This window comes from Natator depressus, chromosome 8 (genome assembly GCF_965152275.1).
Source record: "Natator depressus isolate rNatDep1 chromosome 8, rNatDep2.hap1, whole genome shotgun sequence".
Classification (NCBI taxonomy): Eukaryota; Metazoa; Chordata; order Testudines; family Cheloniidae; genus Natator; species Natator depressus.
The window spans coordinates 103594105-103610901 of NC_134241.1; the positions used below are offsets into that span (position 1 = coordinate 103594105).

Here is a 16797-nt window from a genome sequence, read left to right on the forward strand (position 1 = left end):
CTTTCAGTGCCCTTACAAACTTAGATGCTTCTCACCACAGGCTGGCTGGGTTGCTCTTCAGCCAGGCTCTCCCCTTTGATCAGCGCTTCAGTCGCTTGGTGATGATGTCTGTAGATGGAAGTGGAAGAGAGAGGAAGAGCATGATGTGACGATGTGACGCAGCAGGGAGGGGGGAGCGTTGACCTGGGAATGTGCCCTGGGGACGGGAGACCTGAGAGCCTGTCACCTGAGCCAGGAGGGGGAGGGGGAGGTGACACCTCTGCCCAGGAATGTGGACGGAGGCTGCAGCAGGGAACCTGCTGGGTGGGTTTAGTTTCAGTTTGGGGCTGGGTGGAGGAACACAGGGAACCCCAGGGCTGGGGTCTAAGCTCCCTGCTCCCCCAGAAGGACTTCACTGAGGGGTCCTGGGTGTACCCACAAGCTCTGTTTTGGACTGTGTTCCTGTTGTCCAATAAACCTTCTGTTTTACTGGCTGGCTGAGAGTCTCAGTGAATCCCAGGAAGAGGGGTGCAGGGCCTGGACTCCCCCACACTCCGTGACAACTGGTGGCAGCGGTGGGATCTACTGCACCCCGTGAACGGCGCTTCCTGCAGTAAGTGACTGGGGAACAGTAAAACGAAGGGGGATTGACGGGGACCAGGCGTGCTGAAGATTCAGAGAGAGACGGTTTCAGGGGGCGGTTAACCCCTGGGAGTGTGTGACCAGAGAGAAGGACTTTTGCAGTAACAGATTCCCCCGGGGGATTGCAGCGAGCGGTCCCAGGGGCGGAGGAGTCTGCAGCTCGACCCTGGCAAAGAGGTGGTGACCTCAAGAAGGACTGGCACACTAGGGGCTTTTCCTGGAAACCGTGGACAGCTGCCCGGCCTGCGAGTGGCCAGCCGGGAGATGTACGCTAAACGCCTTAAGAGCGACCTGGTGGAGCTGTGCAGGCAGAGGGGGCTGCGCGTCGGGAGGTCCACCAAGGAACAGCTGATTGCCCAGCTGGAGGAGAGGGATCGCTTGGATGACCCGATCCCTGTCCCTGAGGGAAGCCGCCCGGCGGACGCAGCGTGGGCCCTGGGGCCTGACCAGGCTGGGAGGGGTCAGACTGCTGCCCAGGACACCCCGAGACCCTTCCTACCTATGCCTGGGGGAGGGGTTGTGGGAAGCCCAGCGAATACCGAGGGCCCCCTGACCCCAGCAGCCAGCAGGGGATCCTCCCAGCGGAGCTCCCCATCCCTGGAGCGGATGCGGCTGGAATGGGAGAGGGAGAGGAAAATGAGGGAGCTGGAGGATCATGAAAAACAACGTCAACATGAGGAGAAACAACGTCAACATGAGCAGGAGGAGAAGGAGAAACAACGTCAACATGAGCAGGAGGAGAAGGAGAGGGAACGTCAGGAGAAGGAGAGGGAACGTCAACATGAGCAGCAGGAGAAGGAGAAACAAAGACAGCATGAACTGGAGCTGGCCAGGCTGAGGAGCAGTGGGGCCCCGGCTGCGGTGAGTGAGGGGGGACCCAAGACTGCAAGGAGCTTTGATAAGTGCTTCCTGGCCCAGCGGAAGGAGGGGGAGGACATGGATAGCTTCCTGACGGCCTTTGAGAATGCCTGCGAGCTGCACGGGGTTGACCCTGCAGACAGGCTCCAGTTCCTCACCCCCTTACTGGACCCCAAAGCCGTGGAGGTCTACAGCCGGATGACAGGGGCAGAGGCAGGGGACTATGAACTGTTCAAACAGGCCCTGCTCCGTGAGTTTGGGCTGACCCCCGAGATGTACCGGAGAAGGTTCCGGAGTCAGCGTAAAACGCCTGAGGTCACCTACCTACAACTGGTCAACAGGATGCAGGGATATGCCCGCAAGTGGACAGCGGGGGCCCAAACTAAAGAGGACCTGCTTGACCTGTTTGTACTGGAGCAGCTGTATGAACAGTGCCCTTCCGACCTGAGGCTGTGGCTGGTGGACAAAAAGCTCGCGAACCCCCAGCATGCAGGGCAGCTGGCCGACGAGTTTGTGAACAGTCGGTCAGGGGGTAGCCGGGAGGAGTCCCAAAAGAACAGGCCCCCCCCGATGCAGAGAGAGAGTCACCATGGGGCCTCCCAGCGGGGAAATAGGGAGAACCCCCTCCAAAGGGGAACGCCTGGTGTCGGGCCCCTCCGACCCGTTCGAGGGGACCAACGTGACCTGAGCTGCTATCACTGTGGCCAGAGAGGCCACGTACGGGCCCAGTGCCCCGGGCTCAGGGACAAACTGAGCAGACCCAACCTACCCAGGGTTAACTGGGTAGGGACTCAGCTGGACGAGGGGCAGGCGACCCAGGAAAGGGGGGCTACCAGTTTGCCACCTGCTCAGGAGGGAAGAGTACCCCCAGCCAGCCCCGCCAGAGGGCTGGAGGCTCTGGACTCCGGGTGCTCGGTTTACAGGGTGGGTGCGGGGCTGTCCCTCCGGAGAGAGTGCCTTGTTCCCCTGGAGGTGGATGGGAGGAAGGTCAATGGATACTGGGATACGGGCGCGGAGGTGACGCTGGCCCGGCCCGAGGTGGTGGCCCCAGATCGGGTGGTGCCCAACACCTACCTGACCCTGACGGGGGTGGGCGGGACCCCATTTAAGGTGCCCGTGGCAAGGGTACACCTGAAATGGGGGACCAAGGAGGGCCCCAAGGATGTGGGGGTACACCACCATTTGCCCACTGAAGTTTTGATGGGGGGGGACCTAGAGGACTGGCCAAGCAACCCCCAGACCGCCCTGGTTGTGACCCGTAGCCAGAGCCGGCGAGGGGCACTGCGACCTGACCCTGGGGAGGGTACCACACTGGAGGCGCGAGACCCTACTCGGGTGGGGAGGGAGCGCCGAGGGGCACGGCTCAGAGAGGCTGCGGCCTCAGACCTGGCCACGGAGGGGGAACCGGGCCCCATCCCTTCCCCAGCCGCTGAGTTCCAGGCCGAGTTGAGGAAAGATCCCTCCTTGCAGAAGCTCAGGGACCTGGCCGACCTCAGTGAGGGACGGACCATGAGGAGAGGCTGCCAGGAGAGGTTCCTGTGGGAGAAGGGGTTCCTGTACCGAGAATGGGCTCCCCCAGGGGAAGGGGAGTCCTGTGGGATCAGGAGGCAGCTGGTGGTCCCCCAGAAGTACCGCCGCAAGCTCCTGTCCCTGGCCCATGACATCCCCCTCGCAGGGCACCAGGGAATCCGGCGCACCCGGCAGAGGTTGCTACAGAACTTTTACTGGCCCGGGGTCTTTACCACCGTCCGGCAGTATTGCCGATCCTGTGACCCCTGTCAGAGGGTGGGGAAGGCCCGGGACAAGGGGAAAGCGGCGTTGAGACCTTTGCCCATCATAGAGGAGCCTTTCCAGAAGGTGGCCATGGACATCGTGGGGCCTCTCAGCAAGACGACCCGGTCGGGGAAGAAATACATTCTGGTGGTGGTAGATTTCGCCACCCGCTACCCCGAGGCAGTGCCCTTAGCTTCCATTGAAGCAGACACCGTGGCAGATGCGCTCCTGACCATTTTCAGCCGAGTGGGGTTCCCCAGGGAAGTCTTGACAGACCAAGGCTCCAACTTCATGTCGGCCCTGCTCCGGTGCTTGTGGGAGAAATGTGGGGTCCGGCATGACTGGGCCTCAGCGTATCACCCCCAGTCCAATGGGCTGGTGGAGAGGTTTAACGGGACGCTAAAGATGATGCTGAAAACCTTTATGAACCAGCACCCGCAGGATTGGGACAAGTACTTACCTCACCTGCTGTTCGCGTACAGGGAGGTGCCCCAGGAGTCTACCGGATTTTTGCCTTTCGAACTGTTATATGGAAGGAGGGTGCGGGGCCCCCTGGACCTGATGAGAGACGAGTGGGAGGGGAAGGCCACTCCCGATGGAGAGTCAGTGGTGGAGTATGTCCTGACCTTCCGAGAGAGACTGGCTGAACTCATGGGCCTGGCCAGGGAGAATCTGGCCAGAGCCCAGAGGAAGCAGAAGGTCTGGTATGACCGCACGGCGCGGGCCCGTGCCTACGCCACCGGGGATCAGGTGATGGTTCTCATCCCCGTGAGAAAGAACAAACTACAGGCCGCCTGGGAGGGCCCGTTCAAGGTCGTCAAGCAGCTCAATGAGGTAAACTATGTGGTGGAGCTGTCGAACCGGGCCCACCACCGCCGGGTGTACCATGTGAATATGATGAAGCCATATTATGCCAGGGGGAATGTGGTGTTAGCTGTGTGTGGTCAGTGGGAGGAGCAGGGAGATGACCCTTTAGTAGATCTATTCCCTGGGACCAGAGCTGGTTCCCCCCTGGAAACAATCCCCCTCTCGGATCAGCTCACCCCTGCCCAGCAAGCCGAGGTCAGGGGGGTGCTGCATCCGTACCGACAGCTGTTTTCCAACCAGCCTGGACGCACTAATCTGACTGTCCACCGGGTGCAGACAGGGTCGCACCCGCCGATAAGATGCTCCCCCTTCCGAGTCACAGGGAAAACTGCTCAGGACCTGGAAAGAGAGGTCCGGGACATGCTGGCTTTGGGGGTGATCCAGCCATCGGCCAGCCCTTGGGCCTCGCCGGTGGTGCTGGTCCCCAAAAAGGATGGGTCAGTCCGGTTCTGTGTGGACTATCGGAAGCTCAATGCCATCACTGTATCGGATGCCTACCCCATGCCCAGGCCGGACGAGCTCCTAGACAAGCTGGGAGGAGCTCGGTACCTTACCACCATGGACCTTACAAAGGGCTACTGGCAAGTGCCGCTGGATGCAGATGCCCGGCTGAAATCGGCCTTTATCACCCCTCTGGGGCTCTATGAGTTTCTGACCCTGCCTTTCGGCCTCAAGGGAGCGCCGGCCACCTTCCAGCGCCTGGTGGACCAGCTACTGAGGGGGATGGAGAGTTTTGCCGTGGCGTATATTGACGACATCTGTGTCTTTAGCCAGACCTGGGAGGACCACGTGTCCCAGGTTAGACAAGTGCTGGACCGACTCCAGGGGGCTGGGCTGACTGTCAAAGCGGAGAAGTGCAAGGTGGGGATGGCTGAAGTATCTTACCTGGGCCATCGGGTGGGGAGCGGCCGCCTAAAGCCGGAACCGGCCAAGGTGGAGGTGATCAGAGACTGGCCCGCTCCCCACACCAAAAAGCAGGTCCAAGCCTTTATTGGGATGGCAGGATACTACCGAAGATTTGTGCCCCACTTTAGCGCCATAGCCACCCCCATCACTGAGCTATGCAAGAAGGGGAAGCCAGACAAGGTGGTCTGGACCGAGCAGTGCCAGGAGGCTTTCCGGGCGCTGAAGGAGGCTCTGGTCAGTGGCCCAGTTCTAGCAAACCCAGACTTTGACAAGCCCTTTGTGGTGTTCACCGATGCCTCCGACACGGGACTGGGGGCGGTGTTAATGCAGGAGGATGAAAAGGGGGAGAGACACCCCATCGTGTACCTGAGCAAGAAGTTGCTACCCCGGGAGCAACACTACGCGGCCATCGAGAAGGAGTGCCTGGCCATGGTGTGGGCCCTCAAGAAACTAGAGCCCTATCTCCTCGGGCGACACTTCACCGTGTACACCGACCACTCTCCCCTGACCTGGCTGCACCAGATGAAAGGAGCCAACGCCAAGCTCCTGAGGTGGAGCCTGCTCCTGCAGGATTACGACATGGACGTGGTCCATGTGAAGGGAAGTGCCAACCTGATAGCGGATGCGCTGTCCCGGAGAGGGGGCCCCGAACTTCCCCAGGTCACTGGTCACAGTGACCCCGCTCAGTTCAGTCTCGAAGGGGGGAGAGATGTGACGATGTGACGCAGCAGGGAGGGGGGAGCGTTGACCTGGGAATGTGCCCTGGGGACGGGAGACCTGAGAGCCTGTCACCTGAGCCAGGAGGGGGAGGGGGAGGTGACACCTCTGCCCAGGAATGTGGACGGAGGCTGCAGCAGGGAACCTGCTGGGTGGGTTTAGTTTCAGTTTGGGGCTGGGTGGAGGAACACAGGGAACCCCAGGGCTGGGGTCTAAGCTCCCTGCTCCCCCAGAAGGACTTCACTGAGGGGTCCTGGGTGTACCCACAAGCTCTGTTTTGGACTGTGTTCCTGTTGTCCAATAAACCTTCTGTTTTACTGGCTGGCTGAGAGTCTCAGTGAATCCCAGGAAGAGGGGTGCAGGGCCTGGACTCCCCCACACTCCGTGACACATGGCAAATGTCTCTCCCTTTTATCATGTTCCTTCTTCACTCTTCGCTTTGCCCCCTCCCTTCAGAGTCAGGTGAGCATTACCTCATTGCAGTCCCAAACTGACCAAAGGAAGGGGGGTGACTCATTCGAGAATCCAACAGATCTTTTTGTTGTTGCCTGGGCCGGCATCCTTTGTTCCTATGAGGCTGGGCTGGGTTTGTCCCATACATGCCCTGATGAGGTGTGAACTGCCCCTCTGCTCTTTGAGAGTTTTTGCCTGGGCTTATTTTAAGCCATGAAGACACATTTTCAGCCTCATAACTATATACATGAAATTATAACCTATAACATTACTTTAACAATAGTTACTATAACATCACTATACAACCATGCTCAGTGCATCATGAGCCTTCCGAAGACACCCACCATGACAAACTTTGCATTGGATATCACACAATCATTTTATAAGGATGAATATGGGGGTGTAAGGTGTTCCCCCGAGGTACAGAGTGTCACAAGTAGATAACATGTTATATAATCTAGTGTGTAGTGTGGAATTTCATATATGGCCATAACTATTAGGCAATGAATCAGAGGAGGGGGTGTCGATGAAAGTGGGATGTTGATAAAAGTAGGGTGTCCTCTTGGGTATAAAAAGATTGTGCTGAGATAAAGCCTTTGCCTTTATGTGTAGCCTTTGTTTGTGTACACCCAACTCATTGGCCTGTTACCCCCAATTGATCCCTGGGGTGTGGCATTCTGTACCTATGCTGAAATAAACCTGTTCCTTGGATTTGAAGTCAGAGTCAGCAGGGATTTCTGGCTGCTACAGCAAGCAGTGGTTGTTTGCTTTGCTAAGTTCAGAAGATAACCTGTGGGCTTGGTTGGTGGTCGTGAGATATCCTTCCAAATATCAAGGAGGTCTCTGACTGGCTGCAACTATGCCTGTTCTGGGAGAAATTAAGACAGTTATAATAATTTTAGCTGCTGTGGGGAAGCTTTGGCGCTTTCCCAGAACCCTACTGGGTTGGACTTGAAAATACTATTCATCTGTGCAAATAGTTTCTATTGATCCAGCAGTGCAGATGCTTCTTAAATGGAGTGCCTTGGAAAGAAAGTGGGGTTCAAATGCCAGGAAAGAGATCTGGGGTCCATATTCAGTTGTTTAGCTCAAATTGGAATCAGAGCCCTGTCTGATCACGAAATATTTCCAATACCATATGCAACTTATCAAATAGGAATTTGGAAATAACAAAAATAACAGCAGTTCGGGAGTAGGGTGACTAGATTGCAAATGTGAATAATCGGGAGGGGGGTGAGTCCTAATAGTCCCAAATATCAGAACTGTCCCTATAAAATGAGGTGTTTACCAGACAACAGGTGCCCCGTGGAACAAGCGCTCTGCGTGATGAATGGTGCTTGGAGCAAAGACCAAAGTCCAGTGAATGAGGATGTTAACAACACTTGCTCAGTGTTTCCTGACAAACTCGAGCATAACATTCACTGGGCGGGGGGGTGGGGAGAATATTCTCCACTCTGAGAAATACATGCATGGTGCTGTTGAGGTAACAGTGCCACCAGCACGTTCTGCCTATGTGCTTTTGTCTGTCATGGTATTTGGTGGTTTCTTAAAGCCCCAGCGCCTGGAATTGTGTGATAATCTCAACTTCCGTTTAAAATGTAGGCAAGCTTCTAGCCCTCGTATGTGGGGAGAAAAGCTCAGAAATGAGAGCCACATGTGACCCTCAAGCTCAGGAACCAGAAGGCGAAGAAAGAACCCCCAAAATCTCACGAAGGCTAGGCCAATCTCAATGATCATTTGCGGCCTGACTCCTGAGGTTTGAACGTGTGGGCTGCCCCTGCTGCTTCTGACGCCCTAGAAAACGGAGCTGCCAAGGAAGCCCCCACCTTGACTGGAGATGGGGTCCCCTTCACCCAGGTGTAGCCCCCCATCTCTTCAGTATCTAGGTGCTGTCAGTGAGCCCTGTATCTCTGCAAGGGGGATCCCCCGCCATGATCCACAGCTGCCTTAAAGCCCCCCTTTATTGCAGTGTGTGCCCCCTGCCCAACCAGGGGAGGGGGCTGGATGGCTGAGCCCCTTCTGCTCGCAGCCAGGGAGCTGCCCCCGGTGCTGCCCCCTGCACTCCAGGGCTTCCTCCCTCTCTAGCCTGCAGCAGGCTGCTGGGGATCGATGACTCTGTGCTCCTCCCCTCCCCGCAGCTTGCTGCTGGGGGATCGATGACTCTGTGCTCCTCTGTCCTTGCTGCAGTCTCTTCTGGGGGATCTATAGCTCGGCGCTCACCTACCCCCTCCCGCCGTTTCCGGCCGCCTATCGAGTCTCTCGGCGCTCGTTGGGAAACCGCAGCGCAGGCGCAGTAGCTGCCGGTGCCGCCATTGCTGTCCCGGGAGAGAGAAGCCGGTACAGGAGCCACCTGAGGTAACGGCGGGGGCGGCCCGGCCGCCGTGGGGCAGAGGAGCCGCCTTGCCCCGGCCGACAGACCCCGGGCTAACCCCCCGCCCGGCAGCGGGGGCGGGTCCCATCCCCCCGGGCGGGGCCGGGGTCCCCCGGCTGCGGGGCGGTTCCCATCCCCCCGGGCCGGGCCGGGGTCCCCCGGCTGCGGGGCGGTTCCCATCCCCCCGGGCGGGCCTGGGGTCCCCCGGCTGCGGGGCGGGTCCCATCCCTCCAGGCCGAGCCGGGGTTTAATTACATGGTTGTGCGTTGTTTATCTTAATTTTTAATGTTCAAGCATCAGGAAACGGTTGTCTGACATCTGCCGAGGAAGAATGGCTGGTTTGGTATTGGGGAATGAATAGTTTCCCCAAGTGGGGGGCTTTGGACTGAAATGTTCTGCTGTCATTTGGGTGATTATGAGGAGGGGCTGAACGCTTTATTCTATGGTGCCGAAAACACCCTCTGTTTTCAGTTGCAGTTTGTAAAGATGGAGTTTCAAGCAGTGGTGATGGCAGCTGGTGGGGGATCCCGAATGATGGACCTAACTTCCAGCATCCCTAAGCCCCTCCTGCCAGTAGGCAACAAACCTTTAATCTGGTACCCATTAAATTTGTTAGAGCGAATTGGATTTGAAGGTGAGAGATTGCCAGTTGCTAACCCATAAATTAACAAATTAATTCCCCTGTCAGGGCAGGGTAGTTCTCTACATAACACACAGGCTTGGCAGAAATTCAGTGTTTATTTTTAATAATTTATAATTTTCATGGATAATATGGGTGTTTATTTGTAACCATAATTTAGATTTTTATTTTAATGTTTACAGTTCTGTAAAATTATTGGTTTTAAACTTTAATTATCAATGTAAATTTAAACAGTTGTGAGAAATGATGGAGGGGGGGAGACAGTAATTACTTAATGACAGTAGACATTGAGATTCAAAAAGTTAAAGCTTTATAAGCGTTAAAAAACAAATTGTCAACATCACATGTCAAAGTATACAAAGTAAATATCTTAAATTAAACTCTTATAAGTTCTCAAGCAGCATTTGTCTTACTTTGCCTAGCTAGCTGTAAATGTCTATTATTGTAAATGGAAATGTGTTTTGTCAAGTTGTGTGTGTATGGTGGAATTGACTCTGATGCTTCCAAGCCTAATAATACAGTATTTGTTATGGCTTTATCCATTCTACCTTAAAGTGTGCAAAGCAATGGGATTTCCATCCCGTCCCTCGGGAGACTTTCCATAGCTAAACATGAAGTTTCTCCTCATAGTCAGCCTAAATTTTCCCTTTTCCTTAATTTTATCCATTATTCCTAATTATACCCTTTGTAGCACCCTAAATAATTCCTCTTCCTGCTTGGTGGAAACCATTCATATACTTGTAAATTGTCATTGTCTCTGCTACTTAGTTTTTTAGATTATTTTTCTCCATCTGTATTAGTTCATATTTTTCCAGTGTTAACGTTTTAAAATTACTTATAGATTCATAGATTTAAAGTCCAGAAGGGACCAGTTAGATCTAGTCTGACCACAGAGTTTCCTATAGTTACCCATGCATTGAACCCAACGTCTTGTACTTGACCAAAGCATTTCTTCTAAAAAGGCATTCAGTCTTGATTTTAAGACATCCAGAGATGGAGAAGCACTACTTCCCTTGGCAGTTTGTTCCAGTAGTTAGTCACTCTCACTATTTTAAAAAATCGTGTCCAATTTCTAATTTGATTTTATCTGGCTTCAACTTCCAATCACTTGTTCTGCCTTTCCATTAAAGAGCCTGTTAGTACCTGGTATTTTCTTCCCAGGAAAGTACTTATACACTGTAATCAAGTCATTTCTCAATCTTTTTGGCAAGATAAAGAGATTGAGCTCCTCAGATCTCTCACTGTAAGGCATTTTCTCCATCTCTCAAATACTTTTGTGGTTCTTTTCTGCACTGTCTCCAGTTTTTCAACATCTGTTTTAAAATGTGAACAACAGAACTGTACACAATATTCTAGCATCTGTCTCACCAATGCTGTAGATAGAGGTAAAATCACCTCTCTATTCCTCCTTATTACTCCCATGTTTATACATTCAAGGGTTGCATTAGCCCGTTTTGCCACAGCATTGCCTTGGGAGCTCTGTTGAGTTGCTTATCAGCAATGACCCCTAAATCCTTTGCAGAGTCACCACTTTCCACTATACAGTTCCCCAGTCTGTCGGTATGGCCTGCATTCTATGTTCCTAGTTGTATACCTTTGCATTTGGCTGTAATAAAATGAATTTTATTTAGGTGGGCCCAGGTTATTGAGCAATCTAGATCTCTTTGTGTGACTGCCTTATCCTCCTCATTATTTACCACTCTGCCAATCTTTGTGTTGGCAATAAATTTTATCAGCAGTGATTTTGTATTTACTTTCAGATTATCGATAAAAATGTTAAATAGTGTTAGGCCCGATAGGACTGATGATTGCGGAACTCCACTAGAAACATCCCCTTCAATCATGATTTCCCCATTGATGACTACTTCTTCAGTTCTGTCAGCTAGCCAGTCCTTGATCCATTTAACGTGTGTTTTACTGATATTGTACAATGCTAGTTTTAAATCAGAATGTCATCCAGTACTAAGTCAAACGCCTTACAGAAGTTTATGTATGTTTGTCAAGGTTCCTTCCCCACTCTGAACTCTAGGGTACAGATGTGGGGACCTGCATGAAAGACCCCCTAAGCTTATTTTTACCAGCTTAGGTTAAAAACTTCCCCAAGGTACAAACTTTGCCTTGTCCTTGAACCATATGCTGCCACCACCAAGCGTGTTAAACAAAGAACAGGGAAAGAGCCCACTTGGAGACGTCTTTCCCCAAAATATCCCCCCAAGCCCTACACCCCCTTTCCTGAGGAAGGCTTGTTAAGTTACAGGTGAACAAAGACCTAAGCCCTTGGATCTTAAGAACAATGAAAAATCAATCAGGTTCTTAAAAGAAGAATTTTAATTAAAGAAGAGGTAAAAGAATCACCTCTGTAAAATCAGGATGGTAAATACCTTACAGGGTAATCAGATTCAAAACATAAACAATCCCTCTAGGCAAAACCTTAAGTTACAAAAAGACACAAAAGCAGGAATATACATTCCATTCAGCACAGCTTATTTTACCAGCCATTAAACAAAAGGAAATCTGACACATTTCTAGCTAGATTACTTACTAACTAACAGAAGTTCTGAGACTGCATTCCTGATCTGTTCCCCGCAAAAGCATCACACAGACCCTTTGTTCCCCCCCGCTCCCGATTTGAAAGTATCTTGTCTCCTCATTGGTCATCTTAGCTTGTTAACCCTTTACAGGTGAAAGGGTTTTGCCTCTGGCCAGGAGGGATTTTATAGCACTGTGTACCTATCTGTGATTTGGGGGGGCGTGTCATAAAAATATAGGGAAGGCTAACCACCTTTCTGTACACAGAAAGGTGGTTACCATTCCCTTTATTTTTATGACAATGTTGCATCTACAAAATTTTCGTTATCAACTGAACTTCTATTTTAATCAAAAAATCAGGTTTGTTTGATCTTTTTTCTATAAAACTGTGTTGTCTGGCGTTAATTATACTTAAGGCTACATGTATGTCATGGAAGTCACGGAATCCATGAATTGTAGAGACCTCCGTGATATTCTCTGCTTCAGCCCCAAGTGTTGCTGGACTCTGGAGCTGGCAGCCAGCAGGCCCTGGCACGGTTCCAGTGACGGGGCCCCCTGCAAGATTCCAGTGATGGGCGCCAGCCTCATGCGGGGGGACACACCTTGGGTGAGCGGCTGGGGGTATCCCATTTTCTCTTTGGGAAATATGGTCACCCTGCAGCTTCCAGCCACCGTGGGCGAAGGGAGTCCCCCCCTGCAGCTCCTAGCTGCCATAGGCAGAGGGGGAACCCCACAGCTCCCAGCCACTCTGGTGGTGGGGGAAACCACAGAGCCGCAGCAGCAAAAGTCACAGACAGGTCTTAGCTTCTGTGAAATTTTGTTTATTGCCCATGCCCTGTCTGTGACTTTTACTAAAAATAACCATGACAAAATCTTAACCTTGATTATATTCTCATACTTCAATTCCGTATTGATTTTTTTTTAACATTTCCAGCCTGTTTAGATCTCTTTGTATCACTGTTCTATTTTTGCCAGTGTTCACAGGTCTCAGTATATATATTTCAGTAACTTGATGTCTTCCCCCAATCAGACAATTTAATAAAAATGTCAAATAAGACTGGATGTACTAACAACCCCTGCTCCACTGGCTGTGTCCCCCCCCCCCCCCCCCCGTCCCCAGTCAAGACATTGCCATTTGTCATTTTCCTTTCTTTAGGTCCTTTAGCCAGTTTTGAATCCAAGGCAGTTTTTGATTTTGTGGGACATTATAGCAACTGCTTTACCTAAAATCAATTGCAATTCCATGCTCCCTTCACATTCTGGTTTTATAATTCTAGTAAACAAAATAAATCAACTTTGAAAAGTAGCTCTTAGTCTGCGGTACCAAACTGCCCTATTGTTCTCGTGTTCATTAATTTTCTCCGTCTCATTAATTAGTCAATCCAGGATGGCTTCTTTGGTTAGATTCTTTTCATATTGAATCATTCTTTCATCTGTGTAACCTGGGGACATTTCTGGTGCATGTCTGGTTGTGTTTGTTACCTACCATAAGTTTTTGGGAAAGTCCCCAGGTGTGCAGTATTTTGTGAGTTTTATCTACTTCAAGACTAATTTCAAGAAGTTTTGCTTTTCACCTTGTCCTTTGTTCCTGGGTGTCAGTAGTAAATGCCTGTTGCGGTTGATGTTTTGTTTATAATGTTTGTTCCCTTACCTGGAATAGGCTTTACCACCATAGTCTTCATTTTCCCTCTGTATCTCCGTGGTGGTGTTAATGCTCCCACATACCACTCCATCTCCCCAGGTCCTTTCTGTCTTTCCTATCTAGAGTGATCCCAACTGTGTTGTACTCAGTCAAACTACAGTATTCCATTTCCCTCTCAGGCAGGTGCTAGGCGAGTTGATTTCACTGTTGTCTCTAATAGCACGTTTGGTGTTTCTCTAGAGCGAGCTGTGCAAGTTGAGAGGTAGGGGAAGAAAGTTAACTCTGTATCTCTCATTGGTAAAATTACCGATCCTTAGGTACACCAAGACAGGGATATTCAAGGTGTCAGAGACATTATCAGACATGTAGTTTAAATAAATCGCTTGCTAACAGTACCAGGATATGTACCCTGCTCCCCTCTCAGTTTCATACTATGCCTCTCACAATGAAGAAAAATGTACAAAAGGTTACTTTCATTTCAGTCAAAAACTCAGTCCTCTAGTTCTGTGAAATTGATTAATCTGGATCTAGTGTTTTTTTGGATTTGAAGAACTCCGTTAAATCCATTCATGAAGCACAATGGAAGTTGGAGAAAGTTTGAAAGTGTGTGTGTATCCTGTACATTGGATAGATGAATACATTAATATTTGTTGCCTTATTTCCCCTCACCCCTCTCTTCTTTTCTACTACAGAGGTCATTGTGGTTACAACCAAAGAAGTCCAGAAGTTGCTAAACCTAGACACAAAGATGAAATTAGATATAGTGTGTATCCCTGATGATGCAGACATGGGTACTGCAGACTCACTAAGGCATATTCATCAGAAAATTAAGGTACAACTCTTTTACCTTGGCTAAAGGATGTCTCCTTTAAGATTTTTCTTTCACATGTGATTTGAAATCGTAGCAGTTCTGTAGGAATTCTACTGTGTAATGATATGACTCTCTCTACTGTTTGTCATACAACACCCAGAACAACGGCGCCATGATCTTGGTTGGAGCCTATAATACAAATAGGCATGCAGATGATTTAATTTCAAACCACAGAAGTAAGGAAATTCTGAAATAGGTTTGAAATTGTCTGTTTTGTCTACTTATTTCAGTATGTATAATCTATTTGGAGGTCTCGCCAATACCTAGGCACACTGTAAGTTAAGGACAGAATTTCTGCCTTAATATTGAATTTACTTTTGTGGATTGAAGTCAGATGCTTAATGTTTTCATGTGTTTGGTTGTTTCTTCCCTCCCCCCTCCTGTGTTTTTTAATTCCCTTGCCAAATCATGGCGTTAAATTCTCTTTTGATTCCAGTGGAATGCCAATGGACCAGGTAAGGTTCGAAGTATCCATACCCCCCCCCCCCCCCCCCCCCACTGTGGCATAGGAAGAAAGAAACACAAGTATAAGCAGAGACTTTCCCCTTCCTATGTGCAGACATCCACAAAGACAAGATGAGACTCTTAGGGTATATTTACACAGCAAAGAAAAGCTTGCGGCTGGTGTGTGCCACCCGACTTGGGCTCGGGCTGCGGGGCTCTTTCATTGCTGTGTAAATCCTGAGGTCTGAGAGCCTGGGCTCCAGCCCAAGACTAGAAGTCTACACACAAATGGAACCCTCCCCCTGCCCCCCAAACCTGTCATGGGCCTGCCAGGGGTTTTTCTTTGCTGTGTAGACATACCCATACACGGCAGACCTACACTCTGGATACATGCAATGGGAGTAATTCAGGAAAGGTGATTCCTAGGATGAGTATACAGAACAAAATAACTCCAATGGGCAAAGCTGTGCTACAAAGAGGACTGAAGTGCAAGTTACAGTTCGGAGCTGTTTGGGTGGTATTCTGACCCAAGTGTGTGAATGCAGTAATGAAGCAGGACCACTGCTCTATCAGTTGTATTGGCTGGCTGGATCTATCCCTAATCGGTTAGGCATCGCTCGTTTTGGCCATCCTTGCAACTCTCTTCTGGAGACTTAGGAGACAGCAGTGAAGAGGGTAAAGGGTAGGGAGAAGAGTAGAAAATGACATACTGCTTCAGTGGAGGTATATTTTTCAGAGAGACTAAAGAAGGTCCGGAGAGCAATTGAGGGTAAGAGTTGGAAGCAGCGTGAGGCTTTGCTTTAGTAAAGGTTTGCGGCCTGTGAATGTATTGGCGGCCTGCAGTTCCCTCTGCTTCCCATCTTTGTTTGCCCAGCAAAGATGGAAATAGTGCCCTCTCGTTGCAAATAATTTGGCACTGAATTCTTGAGCAGATTGCTGCATGGTGTGTATTTTGGAGCCATTCCACTGGTTAATGAATACAATTGGTATACCTCTTACAGGATATGTCATCTCCTGTCTGGTATAGGTGAGAGCACTGCACAGTCGAGGAAGCTGAAAATTTGCTGAGTCTGTCTAGTAGAGCTCAGGTATAGCAGGAGAGGAACCTGGTTGGAGAAGCTGAAGTTTCCTTGCTGAACCAATTGATGCTTGTGGCAACAGTTTGCTGGCAGCCTTATCACAGCCACTGCCAAAAATTGGTGAGAAGTCTGTACTGGTTGTTGAAATTTTTATTTGTCACGATGAGTTAATTACCCACCAACAGAAGAACAAGTCTGTTTTACACAGTAAAAATGATGTAACGCTCTAGACAATTTGCCTGTATTTAGTGCAGGTGAGGGAGAGTAAAGCCAAGATTATAAAGTACAGTTAGAAATAACCCTCCGGCCAGTTCAACACCTGGTTGCAAAACTCAATAAATTATGAATAGGTATTAGACCACTGGAAATCATGAAATGCACATGACCTAGCTGTTTTGTATGTTCTCCTGTGCAGGGATGTCACGCTGTTGTGACCCGCTGTCTCAGCACACTGCAATATAGAGGAAGCTCAGCTATTGCAGCCATGGTTAAATTAAACATTTTGGTTTTGCAAAGGCTAGATGAGTCTCCCAAGATCTGACTTAAAAAAATTCGTACAACTGACATCAGAAGAGCTCAGGTCTGCTGAGCCTGTAAGTGCTGTGGGGAAAAGACTTTCTCCTTTCTCATACTTACCTGGCCTCTGTCACGGTGGTATTTGAGTGCTTTACAATCTTGAATGCATTTGTTCTCACACCAGCCCTGTGAAGTATGATCATCCCCATTTCACAGATGGGGAACTCAAGTGCATAGAGGCACTAAGGTCACAGAGGAATTGAACCTGTCTCCCTAGCCCTAACCACTGGACCATCCTTCCTCTATCCCTTGTTACAGTACTAGTCTTGATTATTCAAACACAAGACAAACTCTCTCAGCTGAGAGCAGCAAGCAGCTGGTTCCACTCATTGTGGGCTCTGTCCCCTGGTTATTGAAATGAATGAGGGCAAAGCAAACTTGTGCAAAATCTCCTCAGTCTCCATTTCACCTGCTTTGCACCCCCTGCCTTTATCTGTCAGGCATGTCTGC

General features: G+C 50.3%; 1 protein-coding gene across 1 annotated transcript in view; it reads left to right on the forward strand.

Moving 5' to 3' along the window:
• Positions 1-8436: 8436 nt before the first annotated feature.
• The window catches only part of EIF2B3 (eukaryotic translation initiation factor 2B subunit gamma), a 131733-nt gene continuing 123372 nt past the window's right edge, over positions 8437-16797 (forward strand). The window contains exons 1-3 of the mRNA XM_074962329.1: positions 8437-8550; positions 9038-9200; positions 14070-14209. Of these exons, the coding sequence (XP_074818430.1) occupies positions 9053-9200; positions 14070-14209 (288 nt within the window). The 5' untranslated portion in view covers positions 8437-8550; positions 9038-9052. The remainder of the gene's footprint in view (positions 8551-9037; positions 9201-14069; positions 14210-16797) is intronic.